Source organism: Xiphophorus maculatus, chromosome 12, assembly GCF_002775205.1.
Source record: "Xiphophorus maculatus strain JP 163 A chromosome 12, X_maculatus-5.0-male, whole genome shotgun sequence".
NCBI lineage: Eukaryota > Metazoa > Chordata > Actinopteri > Cyprinodontiformes > Poeciliidae > Xiphophorus > Xiphophorus maculatus.
In genome coordinates this window covers 3,405,422-3,432,222 of record NC_036454.1, presented here as the reverse complement: position 1 = coordinate 3,432,222, position 26,801 = coordinate 3,405,422, and the positions used below count along the sequence as shown (strand labels likewise).

The following is a 26,801-nucleotide window of genomic DNA, read 5'->3' as shown; positions in this document are numbered from 1 at the left end:
TCTGAATTTGATTTTCTTCAGTTTTATCACTAAAACATGGTTGGCCGTTCTAGCGTTTTGAAGGTTTTCGGGGGGAAACCAGGTTTAGAAACTGTGATTTTCTTTGCTGTTTTGTGCTGTAGTTTGATTCCCAACCTGTTCCTGACTTCCTTGAGCAGCGCTCGCTCTTTGTCGTAGCTGAACTCCCCAGAGAACGCCCTGGCGATGTCGGCCAGGTCGGCGTGCGTCGCCACCAGGACGACCGACAGCGGCTGCTGGATCCGACCTCCGAAAACTGGACAGACGGAAAATCAAAGCATCAGAAACATCAGTAACGTCACAGACAAACGTCGGGTTTACCTGTAGAGCACATTTCAGCAACAAGCCAGTTAAAGTGCTTTACATCATAAAAACACCAAAATTATGAAACAAGCAATAAATGTTACATTTTAATAAGCAAATGCAGATCAAATATGTTGATCAATGTTCGTTATTATTAATAAATTTGAAACAGGTGGGTTTGTAGCTTTGATTTGAAGTAAATCTTTTGTAGTTTCTGGAAGTTTGTTTTCAGGCGATGAAAGGCTGAATTTGTAACCATCTTCATGTGACCTTGAAGGCTCAGCCCAGATTCTTGGTCTGATCGCTACTATCTAGATGTAATAACTGGAGCTGCATGCTGACTCTACATCAGGGGTGCCCAAAGTGTGGTTCGGGAGCCATCCGTGGCCCTTGGAACAACTCAGTGTGGCCCCCAACTGCAGCTCAGGAATCGTCGAAATTTTGTCATTGTTTTTAGAATGAGAATTTGAATGACAAATTGATGAAAAAGCAGATTATTTCACATATAACATGAGGAACGTGTTTCTATAAGTGAGATAGTCTGGCAGTAAAAGTAGTACTTTACCAACAATATTTAGGAATAATTTACTTAAAACAAACTCCTACTTGTTTCTGAAAACTTACTTGTAAGTCCATTTTGTCTTATTTCAGCCGTACTAAAAACTAGACCAAAAACACTTGGTAAGAGTTTGTGTTTTGCAGTGCATGTAAACTTCCGGCTATTACATATTTAATGCTGTAGAATTATTTCGACCCTTCTTCTGACTGATACCTTTGCACATTATGAACCTCTGTGGAAGCGTTTGCTTAATCTAAAGGAGACAAATGAGAAAATGTGAAAAAGTTTATGTTGAGTTTATCAGATTCACTATAACTACTACGGGGTAAAGACTTATGAAAATTAGTTTTATATTTTTTCAATTTAATTTTCCAGGGCAGAGATTTAATCTAAGATGGAAAACATTTGCGAATGATAAGTTATGATCTCATAAACTTGGAATTTAAATGGGAGGTAGTGCAAAAAAATATTTTTATAATTCTGAGCGGCGTGAGTGAATGCAGCGTGCGTTACCGATGTTGTCCTGCGGCGGGGTGAGGGCCTTCAGCAGGTTCAGCCAGTAGGTGATGTGGCCCAGCTGCGTCTCGTACGGCTCCTCCAGGCTGAACAGCACCAGGTGGATCGCCGTCACGTCGTTGGCCGCAAAGTAGTCGTAGGAGCAGTGGTAGACGGGGTTTCCTGAGAACTCCCAAACGCTGAAATCACCAACACCTTCAGAGGAAAGGAGGAGCTTTCGTTACGCCTTAATACATTAAAGAATAACTGTCCTATGGAAGCACATTCATGCCATAAAAGAAAAAAAACTTTTGTACATTAAAGAATATCTGTCTATAGAAGTACATTCATGCCATAAAAGAAAAAAAAACTTTAAGACGTAAAAGAATATCTGTCTATAGAAGTACATTCATGCCATAAAAGAAAAAAAAACTTTTGTACATTAAAGAACATCTGTCTATAGAAGTACATTCATGCCATGAAAGAAAAAAATAAAAGCCCAATTGGAAGTCATAATTATGAGTTTTAAAATAATAATTTCAAGTTTTAAGTCAGAATTATGCAATAAGATCACATTGTTTCTATAAGGAGGTTTACTCCAGTATCTATAATTATGACTTTGAATATCATAATTATGACTTTCATGGCAGAAATGGGCTTCCATACTACACAGATATCTGTATTGAACGGTAAAGGTAAATTTCCGGGGTGTTTTTCGCGAGCCTCTCACCGTGGATGTTGGCGTGCTGGATGTCGATGGCCTTGGTGGCCTGCTCATCCGCTGCCGACAGCGCGCTGTGGACAGGGGAGAAAACCTCCAGCACGCCTTTGGTCAGGCTGGGCTCGAACATCATGCTGCGACTGCGAACGCTCACGTTCTCACAGCCGGGGTAAAGGTTGGAGATGCTCACAGAGACTGCAGAGGAAGAGACACAAACCTGAACCTGCAGAATATTTACCAACCAGGATTTCTCTGCAGTTTGTTCCACAAACATCGACTCCCGTTTACGTACTTCACCGCATTTCTTCAGAATAGCCAAAAAATGTAAGTAAGTATTCAAGTGAGAGTAGATTTACGTCATAATAAAATTACAAAAGCAAAAAGTACAGCGTAGTAAAAATACTCCTAAAAGTATTTTTTTTTTCAAAAAAAGTCACTCATGTAAATGTAACCAGTAACTAAACTCTGTCTTTCTTGTCTAGACTTTCTAAGTGAAAAATTTAGCAACTCGTTAACTCGACTTCATTCTTAAAATACCAAATTAAATAATTACTTATTTTTTTCCACTTCTTGATTAAATAAAATTAGATTAAATTTTTTAAGGGTAAATATTACAAACCCACAAGATGTAGCTCTCAAAAGAAAACAAACAGGTGTTGTGATATGTAGTTGTTTGTTTGTTTTTTTAGCAGATCTTTAAACTTTTGGTATTTATCTAAAACGTCATACTTTTACCACATGGTGGCGCTGTTTAACCGCAAATAAATCCACTTTTTACAGACTTGCCATTTGAATTTCCATCACATGCTGCAGAGCCACACCTACACACCGTTTTTCTGGAGCCTGTTGAAAACCTTTTATTCTATCTGTTTACGTACATCCAGTCTCACTTTATTAAAACTGGATCCATTTTTCTAAAAGTTAAACACTCAGATGTTGGGACGGAAGTTAAAGTTAACTATTCAAACCATAAAAGTTACCTACAGAGTTAAATTAGATGTTTTATTATAATAATCATCATAATAAATCGACTCTGTCCTCTGCAGACAGAATTAATAATTTCCCTCATATCCTGGTCAGTTGTGTAAGGCCAATATTTTTTTTAATCATCTGAATTAGTGTTTGTCATTTTTGTAATAGTATAGACCTTTTTTTCCTTGTCTCTCTCATTCCAGAGAGAAAATGAGAAAAAATATGCAAAAATGTAGAAAAAAAAAATCCATAACTGATGTTATTTTTTTCCGTTTTTCAGTATTTATTTTTCGCTACCTGCAGGCTTGGAGTTGACGGGGGAGTTGGGGTGCCGCGCTGAGTTGGTCATGCGCGTCGTCCTGCGCCGCCTGAAGAAGCTGCGCAGGATGCCGCATTTCAGCGACTCCAGCAGCGTGCTCTTCCCGGACCCGGAGTGTCCAAACAGCTTGAGTTTGATCCTGGGCTGGATGGTCTGGGTGGGGCGCAGCTGCTGGATGTAGCTCAGCTTGTGGTTGTCCTGGTAACGAGGAGGAAAAAGTTAATGTTTGTCTGCTGCTTAAAATCTATGGAACATAAGAGGATATTAATGCCATTATAAAAAATAAATTAATTAAAAAATGAGAATAAAGACATGAGGATAAAAGCATATAATTATGAGAATAAAGTTGTATTATGACTAATAAGATTATTAGTCATAATATTACAATTTTATTCTGGTCATATATCATATAACTGTATAAAATATATATTTTGTACAGATTTGGCTTAATTATCCTTACCTGGTTTTAGTCCATATACTCCAGTTAATGATTAATAGATTACTAAATCAGGTGATTATTTCAGTAATTGATTAATCATGATTAATCATTTCAGCCCTATTTAAATTTGATTTTCTAACTGACCTGAAGCAATATTTTATTGTCAGAAAAGCTGAAATTTGTATGAGCTGTAAGTCAGAACTGTCATGATAAACAACAATGGATAAATAAATCTAATGAATTTAAAGACTGAACAGCAAGCTGTGCCTGTAAAACTCGACCTGAAATCAGTTTTTAGACGGATCAGAAGCCAAAACAAACGGCTGCCAGTGAAACGCTGGTGAAGCAGTCAGGTCGTCCTGCAAGCATCCAGCAGATGAGTCAGGATCATCATGGCCTCCAACTGTGAGTGGGACGTGAAACACTCCACGCTCCCACCTGGCCACGCTGCTGCATCCACTAAACGGACATCCTAACTCCACTGATGGTGGTTCACAGAGTGCAGCATCTGTGCTCCGTTTAGTTAAAGCAACATGTTTGTATTTTCATATCCTTGAGAAGAAGTCAGTCTTTATCAAATCTGGTTTCCGTGTGTTAGAGTCTTATTTTAGCTCAGCATATGCAGAGGATGACTGTTTTCACAGTTGCTGCTTTCATGTTTTCACGCTCTGCTCTGAATCTCAGCAGGTTCTCAGCAGAATCGCACTTTTATAGGAACCTTCCTGATTTTTACAACTTTTTTTTAAACAAAGTTAAAAAGTTTAAGGTCAATAAAAATCACCTCCGATGATTCACTTCACTTCATGTAGTTTGGATGTTCCTTAACAGAGCTCCACTGCATAAATGATGAGACGGCTTTAACAATCAGTATTTTTCATCAACATATAATTTTATAAGATGAATTTATGTTTTGAATCAACCAGACTCCTCAAAGTGTAATTTTGTTAAATGTTGACGTCACGGATGGCTGTGAGAAACAGGAAGTCGAGTTTGCTAGCTGGCAAGGACACCATCTTAGAAAAATGGAGTCAGAGTTTTTCTTTAAAATTATTTTTCAGAGTTTCGTGGCTCTGGTAAGGCTCAGACCCGCCATGAATGGCAGCGTTTACTATTTGAGCTTATTTACCCTTTTTGTGCTTTAGCTCTTTTCTGGAAAAGTCAAAAACAACCTCAAGCGATATTTAAAGAGGGGCATAAAAATAAACATCGATGGAAACACATTTAATGAGGTTTGTGAATTTGTGCATAAACACAAACCGTTTTGACCGTCTTTCTGCGCGTTAGGAGCCATAAACCTGCATAAGGAAGCAAACGCCCGACTTCTCCAGCTCTGTGAAAACCTCCATCCTTCCTTCGGCAGACTGTTAACATCTAACGAGTTTCTATCTTCGTCTCGACACCTTCACACCAAAATAGTCGAGTGTTGAGACTGTGAAACCTGACTCTGCATCATCATCCTACATTTAGGCTCATATTGAAACTACTTACAGACATTTAAAGCAATATTTAAATAGTTTCTCTTTTTTAAAGTGTTGAAGTTTTTTTTTTTACCTTTTTAAGCTTTCCCAATAAATCCACGATGTGTTCATGATGATCAGCAGAAGCCAAATCCTCGGCTGTTTTTCCATCCTGGAGAGAATAAAGACGACGTGGAGAAATCAGATTATTTCAACACAACAAGTGTTGCATGAACAAAATCAGACATTAATAGCATGTAGCTAATAATGTTTTATGCTTCAAAAACCAGACGATTAGATGATTTATTGGCTTCATGTTATTCATAAAAAGAAAAGTTAACTTGACATTTAAAACATTGTTGCATTTTTATTAATTTAAGCAACATGGAGCCATCCGCCATCAATTCATAGCTGCAAATATGCAGAACTAACTATTAATGTTGTTCAACATGCAGGCGTAAATGATTTTCTTTTTTTTTTTTTGCTATGGGAGACCAGAACTAACTGCAGCCCAGGGCCCTTATTTTTCTAGATCCAGCCCTACTGGGGCTGAATCTCTCATCTGGACCACATTTGGTGATAATTACTTATTCAAAACCTAAAATACTAGAAAATGTACTAGGAAATTATGCATTTCAGAGTTTCTATAAGATGCATATTTAGACTTAGTGTTGATACAGGTACCAAAACAACTGAAGTTTAATGGATTTTGGCAGTAGGATTATATCAGAATGACATTTACTTCTGAAAACAAAACAAAAACAAATCAATAATATTAATACAGTCTAATCTCGTCTTGTTCTCGGAAACCCAATATTGTCTTTCAGTTTCCACGTATTTAAATGGGGGAACTCTTATTCTTTCTCCTTTATATGTTTTTCATTATTTTACAACTAAACCTCACTTCAGGTTTTCTGACCGAGCCATCCGCCACCGTCTGGCTGCGTTTGCTGCTCCAAATGGAGGAACTGCATCATCAGAATCCCATTCCTTTTATTTTTCTTGTGTAAATGGAGAACAGCACTACTGAGCTGTACGTTAAAACGAAGTGAAACCAAACACTGACCGCTTTAATGTGTCAGAGATTTCCTCAGACGGCTACAGATGGAAGGTGTCACAATTACTAGGACTGATGCTTGGCAACCAGCGCCGAACATTCGGCTTGTTAATCACACAAACCGGAGGCAGAATCAGTTCCACATGTTATTACATAACTGCTGCTAAAGTTTAAAAGGACGACGAACAATTGTACAAGCAGCCTGACAGATTCAGTCATAAAAAGTTTCTGAATTTAAGACATTTATTGGTTTGAAGGAGAAAATCCCAGAAATAAACAGAGACCCTTCAGCTCTTCGCTCTTCTGCAGCATCACGACACAAAACAGCCGGATGGAAAATGAATTAAACATTCCTGGATTAAACATGCATTTCACATCAGCTGTCATACAATTTTAACCACAAGATAAAAGAAAGAAAACTATACGAGGAAGAGCTTTGAATGGAGACAGTCTTCTTTAAGATTAGTCAGAAATTTTATAGAAATAAATCTCAGACATTTTCTACAAAGAAACTCAGAAATTTTCTAGACAAAACTTGGACATTTCTGAGACTCAGACAATTTGCGAAAAGAAAACTCTGAATTTTTTAGATTAGTTCAGAAATTTCCAAGAAAAACTCAGAAATTTCTGAGCTCCAAAGGTTTGTGAGAAAAAAACTCAAAAGTTTTGAGCTTAATCTCAGAAATTTTATAGAAAAAAACTTGGAAATTTCTAAGCTCAATTTTTTTAATTTGTGAGGAAAAAAAAACTCTGAAATTTTGAGATTAATCTAAAAAATATTCACGAAAAAAAGGTGGAAATTTTCTGAACTGAAAGTTGGAAATGAAACATGCATTTAACATAATCTACTGTACAATATTAACCACAAGTGAATGGAAGGAGAAGAAGAAAGAAAACTAGACGAGGAAGACCTGTGAGTGGAGTCTGTCTTCGACATCTTGGTGAAATTTTCTAGAAAAACTAGAAAATTTCTGAGCTTTGGTCAATAAATGCAGAATTTTCGTCTGTTTGTTAGTTTGAATATTGAGGTTGGATTTTTCCAGAACCAGATCTGATGTTTACCAGTTTCTCTGCAGCTCAGTCAGAAAATTACAAATTTCCCGTCAAACAATTAAACAGTTTTAAATAGGGAGATATTTTACTATATAAATAAGGCTGTGTTGCTTATTAACTGTAGTTATTTGCCGACTTACGTTTGTGACGGCGTCGATGTTTGCTCCGGCCAGACAAAGATGGCGGACGACCTCCAGGCTCCCGTTTCCGGCAGCCAGGTGGAGCGGAGTCCGTCCATGCTGGGCGACAGAATAAAAATTCAGTTAGTTTTTAGAGTGTTTGCTAGTTTTTATTAGTAATTATCAGTTAAATTTGTTATTATTAGTTATAGTAGCAGTTTCAGTTTTTCATAGGTGCAGAATCTAAAAAAGGTTGAACTATTTTGATTATGTAGACGTTGACAATTTTCCAAAATTTATTCAGTTATTTTTAAACAACCAACTGACTGGCATTAACTTTTGTCGACTAGCATAAAATCTGCTGACATAAACTACTTGTAATGTAAAAAAAAAAAAATTCATATCAAATGGAAAAGCTAATAAATAGATTTATAAACATGAATGTCTTATTTTAAGCGCAATAAGACATTTGTACAGGAAATTAGACCAAAAATTCTTGGTAAGATTTTGTGTTTTTGCAGCGTATCTGTCACTTATAGAAAACTTAACCGCCAACCCAAAATGAAGCCTAATTTTATCTCCAGCTAGCTTCCATCTTTCTGACTCTGTAAGCAGGATGGCATCATCTCCACTCCCTCCTGCTCATTGATCCGCTCACATTGTTTCCAGCGGACAGAGGAGACGAACGCAGAGCGTGTGACGCAGTCTGCGAAACGCTGCTTTACATAAGCAGCGTTAATAAGGGAACGTAAAGCATAAACCCCTCCATGTCTGGCAGATAAGCATCACCACCCTGTCAGAAACGTTCCTGACTGAAAGCAGAATACGTTAAAATGAGAGAGTCAAAGTGGGAAGTGAAATCAGCAACGTGTGTGGGAAGGCCGAGTCCAATCGGATTTAAATCGCAGAGAAAACAGTTTTTCATCCTAACAGGACGGATGAGAAATAAAGTTTCAACGACACAAAGGTGAAAGCAAAATGTAATAAGCACGACGTTATATTCTTACTTTTAATTCAACAAAGATGCATCTAATTAATAAGGTGATTATTTTAGTTATTGATTAAAAAGTTTGCACATTCTGCAGCCTTTCTAAATATTAGAAATACATTAAAACAAGTCAATTTATTTTTTAAACAAAGTAAATATGGAAATATTAGCTTTAAATGTCCATTTATGCTTTTCGTTTTGTCATTTGAAGGTTTGTGTTTATTATTATAATTAGTTTCATATAATTACACAAATTTCTCAGTATGTTTAGGTGTTCACTGTGTGAAAAAAAAGAAATCGTACTTAAAAGAAGATTAACATTTTAAGGCCTAAATCTGCGACTGTAAAACATATTTACAGGAAAAGTTCTTCATGTTATTTTAAATGATAAATATGTGTTTTTGTACAGTTTTGGTTTAATTATTACTCTGGATATATTGGTCTTTCAACAAATCACCTTTTTTGAGTCTACTCCAGTTAACTAAATTAGTTGGCGATTATTTTAATGATCGATTATCACGATTAATCTAATTATCATTTCAGCTCTACTAAAGATGCTGAAAATGCAGAAAGTGCGAAGTTTTAAAAAGTGAAAACAGCTGATCTCTGGAACATACATGTTCTTTCTGAATAGTTAGTTTGATTCTCCAGTCTGAACATCAGAGTGACTCCAGGAAAAATGGATGGATGGATGAAAAATGGATGGATGGACTTTAGATGGATAGAACGAACTGAAGAGCAGAAAGTACAGTAACACCTGGAAACAGATTTATATTTCCTGCTCTGCGTTTTTCCTCGCTGTCCCTTTAAAACTTCCCAGCATGCATCATTCCAGTAGTAGAAGCATTCCTGATGATCGGAGCTCACCTTGTTGGGCAGGTCCAGGCTCGCCTTGGCGCTGCACATCGCCGTGACGACCGCCAGATTTCCGTCCTTGCAGGCGATGTGGAGCGGCGTGTTGCCATGGCGATCCTGCTGGTCCAGGTGGCAGCGCCGCCTGAGGAGGCAGCGGACGACTTCGACCTGACAGCGGCGAACCGCCAGGTGGAGCGCAGTGTGGCCGTCCTGCCGACAGAACCGGGTCAGTAACGGGTCAAAACCGGGCCAGAAATTTAAATAACAAAAATATAGATAAACATAAAGAAATAAAAACTGATAAATCTTAGCTTGGCTCTAATATCACAACAGAATTGAACTGAATTCAAAGTCCAAATAAGAAGAAGCTGTAAAACATGCTTGTCTAACAAGACGGACACCCTGCTGTGATGACATCATCAGCGCATTGGTGAAAAAAATAATTGGTAAAACTGATTCCTAGTGGAAACAGGAAGTGTGTTCACCTTGTCCGTGGCCTCCAGGTCCGCCTTGTGCTCCACCAAGCACTCCACGATGTCCACGAAGCCGCGGGCGGACGCCGTCAGCAGCGGACTCTCCCCCTCACGGTTCTTGGCGTCAACATGGCAGCCGGCCTGGCAGAGCGCTCTGGCTACAGCGGAGTAGCCGTGCCACGCGGCGCAGTGCAGCGGCGTCTCCTGCTCCTGCAGACCATAAAATAAATAAAAGCATGAAGCTCCGGTTCCCTCATGACCTTTCTATCCATCATGTTTGACCCAGGGGTCGACCCTCACCCGGTCCGTCAGGTCTGGATTGGCCCGGATGCTACACAGGTAGCTCACCACATCCACGTTGCCGTAGCGAGCCGCCACATGGAGAGCCGTTTCTCCAGACTGCAGGAGAAAAACAGCAAATATTCCCATGATTTAGAGAATTACAACCTTAAAGATGAAACTTGTTCACCTCTGGAACATGTTTACTGCTGAAAATCCAGCATGGATCCAAGGTGTTTACATGCAGCAGCTAGCAAGAGACAAGTTAGCGTACAATACAGGACGTACGACAGAGCAACAAAATGAGAGCGAGGCCAGATTGAACCATTGACCATGAACCATTTCTCCCGCTAGCGCTAGGCTAGCATGTCTGCTTTGGTTATATTTACCCAGAATGCCCTGTGCTGTAGTCCACTTCCTGGTTTTGGATCTGATAGTGTACTTTTGTAACATTCTTACAAAAAATATAGTCTTGCAACTATATTTTGTTGCAGAATTTTTTATAACTTTTCTGTCTCAAATTTAGCATTTTTTTCATCCTATATATTATTAAATCCTCATTACTTAGATACTCATTATATCCACAGAATCTCATATGTACCAATTTTTATTTACTTAAGGTAAAACAGTTTGCTGAATTTTACGCGTCAAATTTAGGAGTTTTTTTTAGAAATGCTTTTAAAGGCCTTGTCTGCCGGTAACAGGAGAGATCCTGTGTGAAGATGCACCCTGGATGATGAGTTTGCTCGTTTGTAGGAGACGAGGCCACTTAGAATAAAATCTAATGGAAGCAAAATACTTTGTAAAAGTCTGGAGTCATCCCTCGTTTCTTTACATTTAGCAGTCAGACGTTCATGTCATCTTTAAAGTGGACTTGATCAATAGTTTCCCAGACTTCCTGACGGTCTTTAAAAGTTGACTTTGAACCTTTGGAGCGTTTTCCGCCGATTCCACCGGGCTGCGATTTCAGAAATGAAAAGATTCTTAACATTAGAGAAGAAATCCTTGTCTTAAGATTTTCACAATTTATTATAATTCTTCCATTAAATCTATAAAAAACACAAAAAATTGGCTTCAATAATGTGATTCCCAAAATTAAGGAAATCTTATTTTGAGCTTTCTGTCAATTAGCAAATAGAAATAATTTTGGTGAATCTAGCTGATCTAAAACAAGAAAGTTTAGTGTAATTTAACTTCAGACAGTGAGAAAAAAATGTTTGTGTATGTAATTATTTGTAAATAATGTTTTCCCAAACTTTCAAGGACTTTATACAGAAATCAAGCACTTTAAAACCTTGAAAGCACTGAGATGAAACTCAAGCATTTTAGCTGCTTCTGGGATTCAGTGAGTCAGACTGAGCTCTGTATAATCAAACCCACACCAGCAGCATCAAAAACAAACACACACACTTACACACACACAGTCCATCTTTCTCCGTCTCCATAGCAACAACAAATAAGCCGATAAAATGCCAGAGTAACCGCTTTTCCCTCAGCTTGAGTGCGTTTGTGTTGGTTTCAAAGCGGTCGGCCGGGTGGGAGGCGGAGAGCAGCTGAGCAGCAGTAGCGAGACCGTGTGTGTTTTTAACGTGTGTGTGTGTTTTTAACGTGTGTGTGTGTGTGTGTGACTCGCCTTATCCTGGACGTCCAGAGGGCATTTCTTCTCGTGGAGGAACCTCAGCGTGTCGACGTGTCCGTGTCGGGCTGCGTAATACACGGCGTTGGCTCCGCTCTGACGGGACAGCATCACACATTTTATCCCACAAATATTTAAAAAACAAACACCTCGTGTTTTCACCCGGGACTATTTCAGGGACATGCTAACGTCCTGCAATCTAAGTTGCATTAGTCCAGCTGCTGTCATGGCAACGGTTAACAAGGGAGCTGGCAGCAAATGTGGTGTCATTGTGTGTTTAATTTGCACATCCATTATCGTGACGGCTCAGACATGATCCTCGCTAAACGAGATGAAGACGCCGTTTCTGGAAGTAAAACATGTTGTGTTTCCTCCAACAGGTTACAGTCGGTTTACTGGTGACACAAAACATGTTCATTACATTCCTTTGCACAAAATCTTAGTTTTTGACTAATTTGAGCTCCTTTCAGGTTTGGGGTTCCTGTCTCTTTAAATTCAAATGAACTGCCGGAACTCAGCTTTTGGTTGCTAGGCAACAGGCTGGGGTTGGCTGGGGTTGCTAAGTAACGAGTTGGGGTCACTATTTGAGGGGCAGTGCCTGCTGATTTGTGACTTTACATTCTGGAGGTTTTTGAAAAGGCTCATTTTCCAGACACCAAAAAACATTAATTTATTACCAAAAACCGGCTGGTGTGTTTTTTTAAGCGTTGGTTTATTTTTAGAAGCAGGAGAAACCCAAAGTAGAAAAATGTGCAAAAAGTGATTTTCGTTTAATGCGCCCCTTCAGGAAAGGCTGAAAATTTGACTTGTTACTTTATTACCAAGAATCATTGACTCACTCTATTGTGACGTTGATCCACACAATGCCATACACGTCTTAGTTCATCTCTTTGGCTTTTATCTGTTTTATATTTCTCATTTCTGTTTTTACAAATAAAAACTGATAGACATAAGAAAACAAAAAAAGCATTGTGTGCAAAGACATACAGGTTGTGGAATGGAATTTTACATTTTATTTATTTTTGGTGTCTTAAAAAGCTAAATCTTAAAGTATTCAACCCACTTACAAAAAACATTTCACTGAATCTTTTTCCATTTTAAATAATTTAAAGACAAAACATAAGAAATCCACACCTCAAAATATTTAATGAATAGTAAAGTAAAAAATAAAAATCTCAAATAAATCCTTTGTTCCTTTAGAATTTGACTGATATATTCTAAATTGGGTTGAAACGATTAATCTGATTATTCATGATTAATCAATTATTGAAATAATCGTCAATTTAGTAATTGATTCATTGTAAACAGGAGAATACGACTCAAAAAAGTACTCAGTTACTCAGATGTAACTAAGCCAAAACAGTATAAGAAATATATACATTTCGCATTAAAATAAATCTATTAAACACTTTATGCTATCCATATATTCATCAGTTAATCCTCAAAATAATCGATAGAATACATAAATAATTGTTAGTTGCAGCCTTAATTAGATATAAGACACAAATATGCAATAATTAATTTTGTTAATAAATCTTACCAACATAAACCAGCTTAATTTAATGCATTTGCAGTTAAGAGTCTCTCCTCGCCGCAGCTGTAATGAATCTAATTGAGTCTAATAAACTCCTCAGCTGGATCAGAATCACGCTGGCGACAACAAACTGGTCTCACCTTGTCGTTAGCCTGGATTTCTGCACCTTTTCTCATCAACACCTCGATGATCTGAATGTTGCCGCAGCCGGCGGCAATCAGCAGCGGAGGAGTCCCATGCTGCGAAAAAAAACCCAAACCAAAAAAAACAGAATCAGGCTTTTAGTTTAACTGGAAGTAATGAGCTTATAATGAGAAACCAGCTAAGAAAAGAGAAACTTCTGACTCAAAGAAAGAAAGAAAAGGAAAGAAAGAAGGAAAGAAAGAAGGAAAAAGGAAGAAAGGACAGAAGAAGGAAATAAATTAGGAAAGAAAAGGAAGGTAGGAAGGAAGCAAACAATTAAGGAGGGAAGGAAGACAAAATGAAGGAAAAAATAAAGGAAGGAATAGAGAAAGAAATGAAAGCAAGAGGACAGAAATCAAAAAACGGAAGGAAGAAGTGAGAGAAGGAAAGATGGCAGAAGGAAGGAAGAAGGAAACAAAGATGGAAGGACAACATTCCTACAATGTTTTGTAAATATGCAAAACATCAAAAACTAAGAAATTACTTTGAGATTAATCTCCAAAATTTGAAAAAAACAAGGACATTTCTGAGTTTGAAAAGTAAAAAAAATCATCTTTAAAAAAACTTACATTTTGAGGATAATCTCAGAAAATGTAAAAAATAATAAAAAGGAAATTTCTGGGTTTCAAAAGTTGAATTTTTTACTTTTCAAACTCAGAAATTTTTTTCTAGAAAATTTCTTGAGATTTTTTGGCAGAAAATGTTTTTTCTTCCTGTCTACAATGCCTCTAATATGCTGTTGTAGAAAAGTCAACTGTAGTTTTGTATCATCTAATAAGATAAAAAAAAGAAAATAAACATGTTTGTGAATAAACTGCTGGGAACAGGAACCCTGTTCTGCGTTTGAACACTTTGGATCCTCCACAGATCAGCAGGACGGTTGGATTATTGACCCTAATAAAATCCTACCTGAGAGCAACTTCGGCATTTCCCTTTGATCAATAACCAAATCTTACACCTGATTGGTCCATTTAACCCTTTGATCACCTTCCTGTCCAGCTCACACATTTCCTTTTACGACCCGCAGATTATAGCTAAATAAAGTTCTGATTAGCTAAACCACTTCCAAATTCTGCGCCAGAGTTTCTACACTGTAAAATCCCTAATTTTTCACTGAACATTCATTTATAAAATAATAAACTTGCAGCATAAATATGCGAGATGTTTCTGAACACTGAATTTACAGTAAACAAGTTTAATATCTTTCATTTCCTCAACAGAGGAAGAGATTAATTATTTGTGTACCAACTGTAAGAAATAAAAAAATTGCTCTTCTATGATTAATAGCATTTAGTTTGTATTATTCAATGCTATTTAAAAACAATATATATATATTTATTATGCTAGCTTGGTGCTCTTGAGGGCCCCCTGGTGGTGTGGAGGGTTATCAACCTCTGATGCATGTTGGACTTTCTTCGACAATCAGCTGCTTCAGAGTGAAAACTCTCCCTGGGATGAAAATTTGCTAATATTTTCAGAAATTCTGCGTCTCTAAATCTAGCAGGGCAGAATAAGAGCGAGCGGAGAATCACCTTGTTAGGCTGGTTGACGTCGTAGCTGTTCAAAGAGCCGAGCAGATGCTGCAGCCCGGGAACGTTGTCGTCGTTTATGGCGTGGATGATGGCCTTCATCACAAAGGAGTCTTCCTCATCCTGTTCAGAAGGAAAAAAAGACATTTCTATCACTCTGTGAATTTTATTCAGCATGTTTCTGCCTTTCTTTTTATCTGCAGTTTGATAGAGCAGAAAGTTGGAGAGAAGATTAGGAATAACATGCAAAACGTACAAAAACAATGTAATTATAGTGAATGTTTTCCAAAAATTATTAAAAATTAAATATAAGCTAGTATAATTTATTTAAATGTTATTTTTGATGCTCATTTTCTGATTGGCTGCCAGCCAAATTCATTAAACTGCTTTTCTCCTCGAGCAAGAAATGGAAAAGAACCAAAGAAAAACCATAAAAACTGTGGGAATAAAATAAAATTTGATGTGATTTATGTAAAATGTTACATGTTTTCTTATAATCAACATTTGAGATTGTGTTGAAAAGTCAGAATATATTATCTAATAATATTTTCCGCCACAGAACTCATGGCCATCTAAACTGTGAGGGTATGAGTCAGCATTTAAATGAACGCAGTAATTATGCAATAGTGAATAAAAACCATTTGTCTAGATAACCGACAACCTTGAGATCAAATCGTTTGTGGAGCTCATGTTTGGGCTGCGATGCTCTGCTGCACAGAGAGACGAGGAACGGCGGGTCGGGAGGTGAAGAGGACGGAGGACAGGAGGCTAATGTGGCGTTTGTTCAGCCGAGCTCGACGCCGCAGAAACATTCCTCCACATCACCTTGCTGCTGCGCCAGAGAAACTGAAGCATTGAAACATTTGGACTCAAGGTTGCTAAACCAAGGGATGCTAATTATACCTAAACAATTGATAATCTCAGATTTATTTCAGTCATTTTAGTGAAACAATGCTAAATTACAATAAACAAATTAATATATTTTTAAATATGTTCCTCAATTAAATGTATTAGTTAATTTAAAAAACTACATAATTATTTTATGACTTAATTATTTCATGTTCCTGTGCTGAAGCACATCCTGAATTAATTTAAACTGTCAACTTCATCCATCAAACTCAGTGGGCGGGACTAGAACAGCTTCAGCCAATCAGACGTGAGGGTCACCCTTAGTCCCGCCCACTGACTTTGATGGATTAATTTAACAGTTTAAATTAATTCATGATGTGCACAAAAATATAAAACAACTATATCGTTTTAAAAATGAAATCTACCCAGTTTTAAATTAATTGGGGCTTATTTAATTAATTCTTTATTGACTAAATAATTACTCTATCATATCCTGTTTAAAAAAATTATAATATATAAATAATGTTATTAGTTTATTGTAATTTGGCGTTCTTCACCATATTTTCAAGAAAAATTAGAAAATTATTCCATAGTGTGGGGGCTACAAACTAAGGTGTTCAGAGGGTGCAGAAGGTTACACAGATACCCAAGAAAGTTCAGTGAAAGAAAAAAGTGGGTTAGACAAAAACGCACCAAAAAGAAGGGAAACTGCAGGACAAGAGTTTTGGAAGAGATTTACAAGAATCGTAGCAGATTTACGATATTTTAATGTTTAACAAAGAATGTTGAGGATTTCTCAAGTCGAGTCTTACTGCTTTGAATAAAAACAATGAATCACAACCAAACTTTACTGCACCAGCTGACACAACGCCTCTACACGTCTTCAGCCCGACCAGCTCAGCCAATAAGCCAATGATCCAGAGCAGAGCGTTCACTGTGGCTGCAGTTCAGACCGTAAACTACAGGAGGCGCTGCAGTCACAACAACCAAATTCACCTGAGACATAAGGAAGTTTCAGCGATGTGGCTTTGCTCCACCGTTAAGGCTCTGTCAATGATTAAACCTCGAACAGCAACAGCATAAAAGGGTCAGTGTGTCGGCGTCCGTTTACAAACCGACTCATCCACTTTCCGACTGGCTGAACCTGGTTCTACAAAACTGGAAAAATAACATAAACCAGTTTTAGATTTCTGGGAAAGATAATGCAATCAGTAGAAAAAGAGCTAGCCAAGATGAAAATGTGGCTTGATTTTAATAAGTCATCATTAAATAAAGAGAAAAACTACACTTATTGTTATTTTCTGGAAATCGGATCTATAAAAATGCAAAGTTGCACATAAATGGAGTTGAAATGGACCAAATTTGAGACGTTTTTAGGAATTATTCTAGACAAACAAAAATTAGCAAAAATCTAATAGAATACTGTTTAAAATAAACAATTTAATAAAATGATTGCATATTGGTTATTAACTATTTGTCTTATTGCTCAGAAATCTGGGGAAATGGAAGTAAAACGACATTTGATGCAATAGTTAAGTTACAAAATAATCTATTAGGCTTATCAATAAAAAGGATATCGTAAACCAACTAATAAACTTTTTAATCAAAGTAATACTTCAAAATTTAAAGACATCTTACATATAAAAATACTGGAAGTAATGTAAAAAGCCTTGGGGAAAAAAGTTTTCCTCCTGAAGTTCAGAAATGATTTAAGTTAAGAAAAAATAATTTATGAGGTTTGTTAATATTTGAACATGATAAACAGAAAAGTCAGGTAGAGTTTAGATGTGTTTCAGTTATTAGCAAAAAACTGTGGAATGAATTAAATACCTCAAATTATGTCCTTTTCTTGGTGAATTTTAAAAGAGCCTTAAAATGTAAAATCAATTAAAATTTACACTGTTATGTAGATGTATGCTACATAACAGTAGCATATATCTACTATATATATATATACATAGTACGTATATATATACACACATATGAATTATGGGTAAATTATGGGTTTGTAAAGTAGTATTTTGTTTACTGTTTGTAATGTTGATAATTTACCAAAATAAATTAAACTGAACTGAGAAAGATCGTCAAGCTGCAGCAGCAGCAAATCCACATCAATGAACGTGACCTAAAACTTGTTAAATAGTCCAATTATCTCTGGGTTTCCCCCCTTTAACCAGCAGGCAGATCGCTGAGGATAACAGAAACAAACTTTAATGCTGCAGACAGACAGAGAGAGACTGCAGAGTGGATAAGATCTGGGATGTAATGTGGCTGAACAGCCCAGCCCATCCTGAACCGGTTTGGGTTTTTCGTGGCGCTGAGGCCGGGACTCACCAGCGTGTCGTCGCTGCGCGCCACGCTGATGTTGCTCCTGGACAGGAAGGAGCGCGACAGGCGGTTACATAAGGAGATGAGTCGGACGGATTGCTGCAGAAAGAAGGAAAAAAAAAAAAACGAGCACAAGTTTAGAAAGTTCATGTCGAGTCACATTAAGGAGACTCAACGGTCAGACAAGCAGACATGTAGAGGGATTTTCTGCTCTACTTCTGTCAGTATCCCACTGACCCTCTGGTGACTTGGTTGCATGAAAACTCAAAGCAGAAATGCCCAAGATCTTAGTCAGAAAATTTAAAAATGCATTTTAAAAGGGCAGTATTAAGTTTTGCAGGCACATTGAGCCATTTAATAACACAATCCTCAGTTGTTTAAAAAAAATGCTAAGACTTAAAAGACATTTAACGTCTTGAAATTGGGTCTCTGTCTCTTTAAGAAGCTCCTGCTCTTTCTGAAGCTCCGCCTTCAGGAAGTCGTCACAACATGGCTCCTCTGTTAATCCTTCTATGTTTTTACAATCTCAGCGCTGATGCTCCATAAGGTTTTAATCGTTTAATAAAATAGTTTGAAGATTACCAAATCACATTTTTACAAAACCGTGGAAGCATTTTTAATAATTTCCATCTGCAGTCATTAGGAAGTTTATCAGACTTGCCAGGTTATTTATTCTCCATAAGGCAGATTTAATTAAGCTGGATTATCAAGTTTAAGGATTTTGTAAATATTGCTTTGCAGTCATGTTAATAAAATGCCAACAGTGGATAAAGAGCTCAGGCAGGAGACAAAAACAACAGGAATGGCATTTAGCTACTGATAATCAATGCATTTTATACAGTCTAGTACTTTGTTGAGTCAGTTAATGGGAGTCAAAGCCGGCGAGCAAACAGAGGCTTCATCAAGTTATACAACAGCAGCAGGAAGTGAATTAATGACAGAATCACTTACTTTCCATTTCCTTCGAGCTGCAAACTTCTTAAACTTCTCCATGTTGACGGCTGACTCCTTCCTGCTCAGTGCTTGCTGAGTGTCTTTTGGCTGATTTCACAAACAAGACCGAAGAAAAGAAAAAAATTAGCTCTCAAATCCAAAATCAAACAAAACACTGCAGGCAAGGCAGTGGATGTTTTAAATTAGGTAAAGATTATCCACAGAGCAGCGTCTTACCTTGATCCAGGGGTGCAGGAGGGTGTCCTGAATCGTCATTCTCTTTCTGAAAACAGAAATAAAATGAACATGAACAGAAAAATAACATTTTTAACAAGGTTATGCTCTTTTGTATTTCACAAGAGAAGAATTTATCCTGCAGATTGATTTAAAACAATAAAACAAAAAGAGGCAACAGAGATGAGCTGGTACCTGCTGAGGATCGACTGTCTTTAATTCAAACCAACTATTGGAATCCAGTTCTTTAAAAATATATAAATGAATCATCCTTTAAATGTTTACATCCCTTTTTATTTAACCACTTAAAGTTTCTCTGTGGGATGTTAACCACTCTTCAAAACAGGAAAAACAAGAGAACATACCACTCAAATAAGGCAGATGAAGTGTCAAATGGTTTGATGAAAATACATTAGGGCTGAAACGATTAATCATATTATTCACGATTAATCGATTATTGGAATGATCGTTAACTAATTCAGTAATCAATTAATTGTTAAATGGAGTATATCGATTCACATAAAGGCCTTTTGCTAAAAAAAACACAACTAGAGCTTTAATTCAACCAGAATCGTACAAAAAAAAATGTTTGCATTTAAGATACTAAAATAAAAACCTTTTTAATTATGTTCACTGCAAAATCTCCAAACCTTACCAAGTATTTTTACCAAGTGAAATAATCTGCCAAATCAACCAGTACTTTCAGTACAGTACTAATATTAAGAAATTATTTATTAAAAACAAGCATCTATATCTTGTTTAAAAGTTACATATTTTATTTTAGTCTCATTTCAACTGTACTAAGATATTTGCACTAGAAACCAGACCAAAAAAAAAGGTAATATTTTGTTTTTGCAGTTCTACCCCAAAACTTTGAGGAGTATCAGAAAAAGCTTTATTCCAGAGTCACTGGGAAAATAATAAGCCTCATTTTATCTCTTAAATATCTTTATTAATCTTCTTTCTTGCTGAGATGATTCATGTCTGATCATGATGCGGATCAATTCAAAACCACATCCACTGAGTTAAATCCAGTCTGTGAATCGAAAAGCCGCATCAGATCGTTTCTCCGGTCAGTTTGTCGTCTTTCCCAAATGTTTATTTTCTTTCTTCACAAATGAAATTACCTCCACACCTACTGCCCTGATTCTCCCTCCTTCCCCTCGCCTCATTAGGCCGAAGGAGAAAGCAGTGATTTAAGGAAAGAAAAGGGGGTTTGATGGCATTTACTGTCTCTAGGTGCAGCTACAGCCATTGAGCTGTTGCTGGAGCAACTCTAATGAGGACCAAACACAGTCGGAACAATTTCAGGAACCGGCGCCAGAGGACATTTTGCCCAGAAACAAGGAGGTTGTGTTCAGAATATCTGTGAAAATCTGGCCAGAAACACAACATGTACAAGCTGAGCATGAGGAAGTAATTCACAGTTACTGGGGATCCAGTCCAGGGATAATAGCAAAAACAGGATGCTTGGAGAACACGCATTTCATTTTCAATGGGGGTCAGAGTTTTTTGGTCCGGACGGGTTTTATTTCAAGTGTCCTGGTATTTACTCTATTCAGGTTCTGGATGGGAAACGGGTCCAAAGCATCATACTCATTAACATCTGGTATGATGTCCTCTACCAACATCTACAGTGCACAAACTCAGGACAACTAGAATCAGACCTGAACCTTCAGAACCAAATAAAGACAGTCACAAAGTCGGCCTTCCATCACCTGAAGAACATCTCCAGGATAAAGGACTAATGTCCCAGCAAGAGATAGAGGAACTCATCCATGAGTTTATCTTCAGTCGCATTGATTACTGCAAATAAATCAGCTGATCCAGAACGCTGCTGCTAGCGTCCTGACTAAAACCAGGAAGATAGAACATCTTCACAAGTCCTTCACTGAGAGAAGAGACTTTAAACTACTGTTGGTAGTTTATAAATCACTAAATGGCTTAAAGATCTGCTGCTGTTGTGTAAACCTTGCAGGCCCCCCGAGGCGAACATGGAGAAGCAGCATTCAGCTTCTATGCGCCACAAATCTGGAACAAACTTCCAGAAAACTGTAAAACCGACAAAATAAACTTGATTGATTGAAATTAACCTCTAATTCCAAGCTTGTGGCTTCCTGGAAGTCTCCAAATAATTATGGTTTTCATGACTTTATGATATGAAAACCATAATTAATACTCAAAAAGAATTTAGTCTGATGGCGATTTGATTATGTATCAATAATCATAATCAATGATTATTGATACAGACCCAGGTTTCTCCAAAATAAAGGCTCTTATTTTACCGGCTAAAAGTGCTACAGGTGAGACTCAATTAAAATGTTTAATCAGGTTAATTGTAGGGTGAGTGCTTTACATCATGAAAACAACATATAGTCAACAATTAAATTAAACATTTTCAATTGAAAAACACTTTTTGATGCTAAATTATTCAATAAATAGACGAATGAGCTTAACAACACAGATATGTACTGTAGGATGCACAATATATCAGCATCAACATCGTATCGGACGATATTAATAACGTATCGGTTTTGGTCAGATAAAACTGGGCTGATAAGAACAACTGATATTTATTTTTATCTTGTCTGTTTTGGTTGAAACAGCAGAAAATTATATATAAAATCGGTAAATATTAGAAGTAACAGCAATACTAATATCAGATGTTGATATTGGCCTAAATCTTCATATTGGTGCATCCTTAATTTGCTGTTTTTATTCTGTTAGTTTTTTATTCAACCATCAAATTGGTGCGAAGTGCTGTTCTACCCATTCAGCTGGTTGCTTTCTTGCACATTTTTTCTAAAAATTTAGATTTTCTACGTTTTCAGAGACAAAATAAGCTACTGCTATCAAAGATGACTAACATATTTGTACTGTAAATAATGAGAGAGGAAGGTTGTGCATACTTTGGATCTTTGATAAGAAGCCTCTTAATGAAGTCTTTGGCCAGAGCGCTGGTGTTGCTGAAGAACTCTTCGTCGAACGTGTAATCGACGGCCGACACGTTGGCCAGAGTCTCCTGCTTGTTGTCGCCCAGGAAGGGAGAAGCGCCACTCAGCCTGCATGGAGGAAACAAACCACCTCAGACTCAAAATGTTCTCAAAAATGCATTTCTTTATAACGCACAGTCTTATCTGCTTTAACAGGAACATGTTTCTTTTTCCATCTAAATCCGAATGGGTTTAATAATCAAAGAGCAGCGGATCAGAGGAACTTCATCCAAACACTTATTCATCTAATCACTATTCATCTGCTGATAAGATTTGCTCCGTCAAGCTGAGATTAAGGCCTTTGATGGGGGAATGGTATTAACGAGCTGAGTAGCAGCTAATGGTGACTCATAAATCCCTCTTTGCTATGAGACTCAAACTATTTAGTGTGTTCTAGCTGCAGGACAGCCAGCTGGAGAGCTCCCAGTTTGGGTGGAGCGCAGGAATGTTAATGCACCTTCCCACCAATCTGCTGATTTCACACATAAAGTGGAAGCAGATGCAGCAAATGAGCGATGTGCACACAGCCATGAGAGAGAAGCATGTCTGGGCAGATAGGAGGCCGATTAGAACAACGAAAAAAGCCTTCAGGGGTTCCTCAAAAAAACGCTGTTCTGCTCGGCCAGCCGCTAATTAACATGTCAGCTGGGAGGAAACATGGCGGTGGTGCGAGGTCAAGCTCAACCTGAGTGGGAACGTTATAAAACCATGATTCAAGTTCGGCTGCAACTAATGATCATTTTAGCAACGGATTATTCTGACGATTAGTCAATTAATTGGATAAAAGAAATGTAAACATTCTGCATATTTTTTATTCAACCACGTAAGTTTATTTTATACATCAGAGTTGAAACAATTAATCGTGATGAATCGATTATTCAAATAATCGCCAACTAATTCAGTAATCGTTAAATGGAGCAAATAGACAATAATTGAGACAAAACTGTACAAAAATAAATTCATTTTGCATTTAACGCTGCAGTATGTCACTTTCATAGAAAATACATTTTCTTACATATTTTGCTGTCACCATGTCGTGACGATACGGTATGAGACAGAGAATCGAGCTCCTCTGCCTTCTCCCAACGCAACTACAAACAACCAATCAGAGCTAAAATAATCATCAGTTAATACTTGCAGCCCTATTTCACAATGTTAGCGATCCGATGAAAAAATACAACTGTTAGTTCATTTCTTAAATAAAGAAAACACCTTATTGCCTAAAATGCAATATAGCATTTTTTTAGTGTACTTTTGATCATTTGTAAATAAAAAATAATAACATCAAAATGTGAAAATCTCAGCTCCTTCAGTGCAGCGTAGGGCTGATCTGTTGATTATTTTCTGGATGAACCAATTAGGTGAATTAGGACAGAATTTGAACAAAGTGAAGCTAAAACTGCCACTTGAATTCTGGGTCGAACATTTTTTCAGACAAAAGGATTTTTTAAATTTATTTTAAATGCACATATATTTTTTTGTACATCTTTAGCTTAATTCTTGCTCTGAATGAGTTGTTCTTTCAGCAAATGCCCTTTTTGGAATGTATATACTCAATGATTAATTGATTACTAAATTAGTTAATTGAATAATCAATTAATCGGATTAATCGCCTCAGCCCTACATTCAAGATCTTCACAATGGACTTGAAGTCTGAATTTCTAACCAAAGTTTCGTCCAAATTCATAATTTTTGGTCATATTTAAAAGCATAAATCAGTTTTAACACCACAGAAACCGAAAAGAACTGAATTTATTCCTGGTAGCTTTAGCTAAAGCCTATTCAGCCTCTGAAATCCTGTGAATCTGTGTTTCTGCTACCAGAACAGACACCGAGCAATCTATTTTCTGCTCTGGCTCACAGAGCTGTGACAGTTGTGTGGGCTGACAGCATGAATGCAGATCATACATGCAAGCAGCAAGTGCATGAGTATGCAATTATTAGTATGTTGTTATGCGAGGAAATCACTTCCAACAGCGATATTGAAGAGCAGCTATCGGATACAACATTTAGCTTCAACAGGCTGCATTTATAGAGCTGAAGTGTATTTAAAATTCATGTGTGGGCACATTCGCCTTTGTGTTTCGACTTAGCAACATATTTTTGTGTGTACATTATTTGCATATGTCACTCTGAATTGTAATGTGGCTATAAAATGAAGAAGATGATGATGAGACCACAGCGGGTGATCTGTTGGATGCTGGGGCCAGGACCTTATCCTCTGCTGCTGAATTAAACTGCGCTGACAGGTCTCTGCAGCCGAAAACAGTCCCTGCAGCGATGAAAGCTGCTGGTCGTACAGGTCAGGGTTGGTTGTTTCTAAGCTTAATATCAGCAAACATTTCTGATAAAATGGCTAAAAATTTTAGTTGGCCTAGAGTCGCCGCCCGTCTACCCAGAGGTACAGGTTCAAACGGAAACCCGGGCGCCCAGCTCCAAAAGTGAATTCTGGTTCTGATTTGAGATTTTTTTTGCTCTGGGATGAGACTGGAAATCTTCTAAAGTTGAAAACAAACAAAGTTTTCTAACAGATATCGAATGGAGGCTACCGCTAACACAAACGTTAAAACTACACTAACACCAAACCCTAATCATAAACACGAGTTCAGATAAAGCTAAAGGGCTAAACCAACATGCTAATGTTAAAGCCCCAACTTCAATTCAAAGACTACAATTCTCAGGCACAATTTAATTTTTACATTATAATTTACATGTTTCATAATCTTCTTAGATACTGCATTTATGTTTATGTCTTATTTTCTTCATTATTTATCAAGAAAAATTACATTAGGGAAAGCTAAGTGCGCTAAATGTTTTCAAAGTTAGCTGAAGTGCTAAATAAAAACAAATTAGCTCCCCCATTAGTGGAAGGGTGCTTAACACTACAGTTGTCTAAAGCTCAAACTAAAACAATAAAAACATTGAAAAATGTGTTTTTTAATGAAAACTAAAATTGATAAAATAGCTTTTGTTGGAGTCGCTTATAAATCAACATATAAAAAATATTCCTGGGAGTCCAAGACGTTACTTACAGGATGTAGGTTATAACCCCGATACTCCTGCAAAGACAGAAGTAATAACTTTAGCATGAAACATTTTTAACATGCGAGCATCATGTAAAGAAGTAAATTGCCTTTGCATGAGATTTTCACCTGAAGCTCAAACATCACATCACATCCTGCTCATTCCCAGACCAGCTGCTCGTTTACTCACCACATGTCCGCCTCCAGGCCCAAAGGTTCATAGTTCACTACTTCTGGAGCTGTGAAGCCAAACAGAAGGTTTTTAATATTCAGGCCAACCTGCAAATCACACGTCCACTGATTATCCAGATTCAGTCCTTTTGCTGCACATTTTCAGCTGGTTTTCAATCAATAATTTCTTTAGACGTGTAAGAAAACTCGGCGGCTCTTAAGCCTAAACCTGTGAGGTGTGAAAATGTGGCTTTTTCTTTTCTCTTCACACTTTCTCAGATGTGTGAAAAATTACAGATTTACTACGCTTCTCTTCAGACACAAAGGAGTTATTGAGGAAGAAATTAGATTTGAAGGATAACATCTAGTACATACCGCTTATCATTTTAGGATTTCTTTTACATTAGGCAGGTAAATGCAAACAAAATTAGACGTTATTTTTGCCCAAATGTGACTCAGTTTCAATCTTTTCAAGACTTGCTGTGTGAATGTAAACTTAGATAAAATAATATCTGTGAATGTTTTTCCTCCTCATTTGAATCTGCATTCAGTTGCATATTTTATAAACTAACAACAAACACAAAACAATTAGTCTATAAAGTCGTCATTCATATTTGTAAAATAACCAAACTGATAGAATACTGATGTAAACTGCCATCATGACTTGAAGATGTTCGTTATATCCTGATATGATTTTGATGCAAACTGCAGCAGGGGAAAGTATGCAAATGACCCTCATTCCTTCTTGAGTGGAGTGTTGCAGCCTCTCCATCCTGCAGTAATTAAGTTTATGTTGATTTTACACAGCCAGCATGCAGATGTGGCTTCAGCAACATCTCGGCTGATAAAAACTCACAGGCTGCCTGGTGCTGGAAGAGGCCAGTCGGAGGCTGGAGCCGTTGGCAGTCGGCCTATTTAAAGGCCAGATGGCGCTGCGTGTGCCTGTGGTTTGCATGTGAGACATTCCTGGTAATCTCCCGTCAATTATCAAATGTTTGGTGCAGTTAGCACCTGCTCCTGTTAAACCCCAGGGATGAAACCAGGAACACTGGGTGTGCAGCAGATACAAACATGTTTACAGAAATCAGTCTCACCTACAAACTCTGGAGTCCCAAAAATGTTCTTGAAATCATTTCCGAAGTCGATCTTGTGCGCTAGTCCGAAGTCGATGAGCTTGATGCGCGGGTGAGGCATTGAGCGGTTCAGCAGCATGATGTTCTCCGGCTGCAGCGAAACAACAACGAGTTAGAGCAGGACATCCAACTGGGACCAGTTAGAACT

General features: G+C 37.4%; 1 protein-coding gene across 1 annotated transcript in view; it reads right to left on the bottom strand.

Moving 5' to 3' along the window:
• Positions 1-26,801, bottom strand: part of dapk1 (death associated protein kinase 1) — a 65,816-nt gene that overhangs the window by 3,263 nt on the left and 35,752 nt on the right. Inside the window, exons 5-23 of the mRNA XM_023344186.1 lie at positions 26,615-26,744; positions 25,540-25,588; positions 25,359-25,385; positions 22,243-22,395; positions 19,337-19,382; positions 19,118-19,207; positions 18,173-18,265; positions 14,993-15,112; positions 13,418-13,516; positions 11,741-11,839; positions 10,129-10,227; positions 9,841-10,038; positions 9,368-9,565; positions 7,534-7,632; positions 5,378-5,455; positions 3,366-3,585; positions 2,106-2,291; positions 1,394-1,591; positions 136-274 (exon numbers count right to left, since the gene is read on the bottom strand). Coding sequence (XP_023199954.1) covers positions 136-274; positions 1,394-1,591; positions 2,106-2,291; positions 3,366-3,585; positions 5,378-5,455; positions 7,534-7,632; positions 9,368-9,565; positions 9,841-10,038; positions 10,129-10,227; positions 11,741-11,839; positions 13,418-13,516; positions 14,993-15,112; positions 18,173-18,265; positions 19,118-19,207; positions 19,337-19,382; positions 22,243-22,395; positions 25,359-25,385; positions 25,540-25,588; positions 26,615-26,744 — 2,321 coding nt within the window. The remainder of the gene's footprint in view (positions 1-135; positions 275-1,393; positions 1,592-2,105; positions 2,292-3,365; positions 3,586-5,377; positions 5,456-7,533; positions 7,633-9,367; positions 9,566-9,840; positions 10,039-10,128; positions 10,228-11,740; positions 11,840-13,417; positions 13,517-14,992; positions 15,113-18,172; positions 18,266-19,117; positions 19,208-19,336; positions 19,383-22,242; positions 22,396-25,358; positions 25,386-25,539; positions 25,589-26,614; positions 26,745-26,801) is intronic.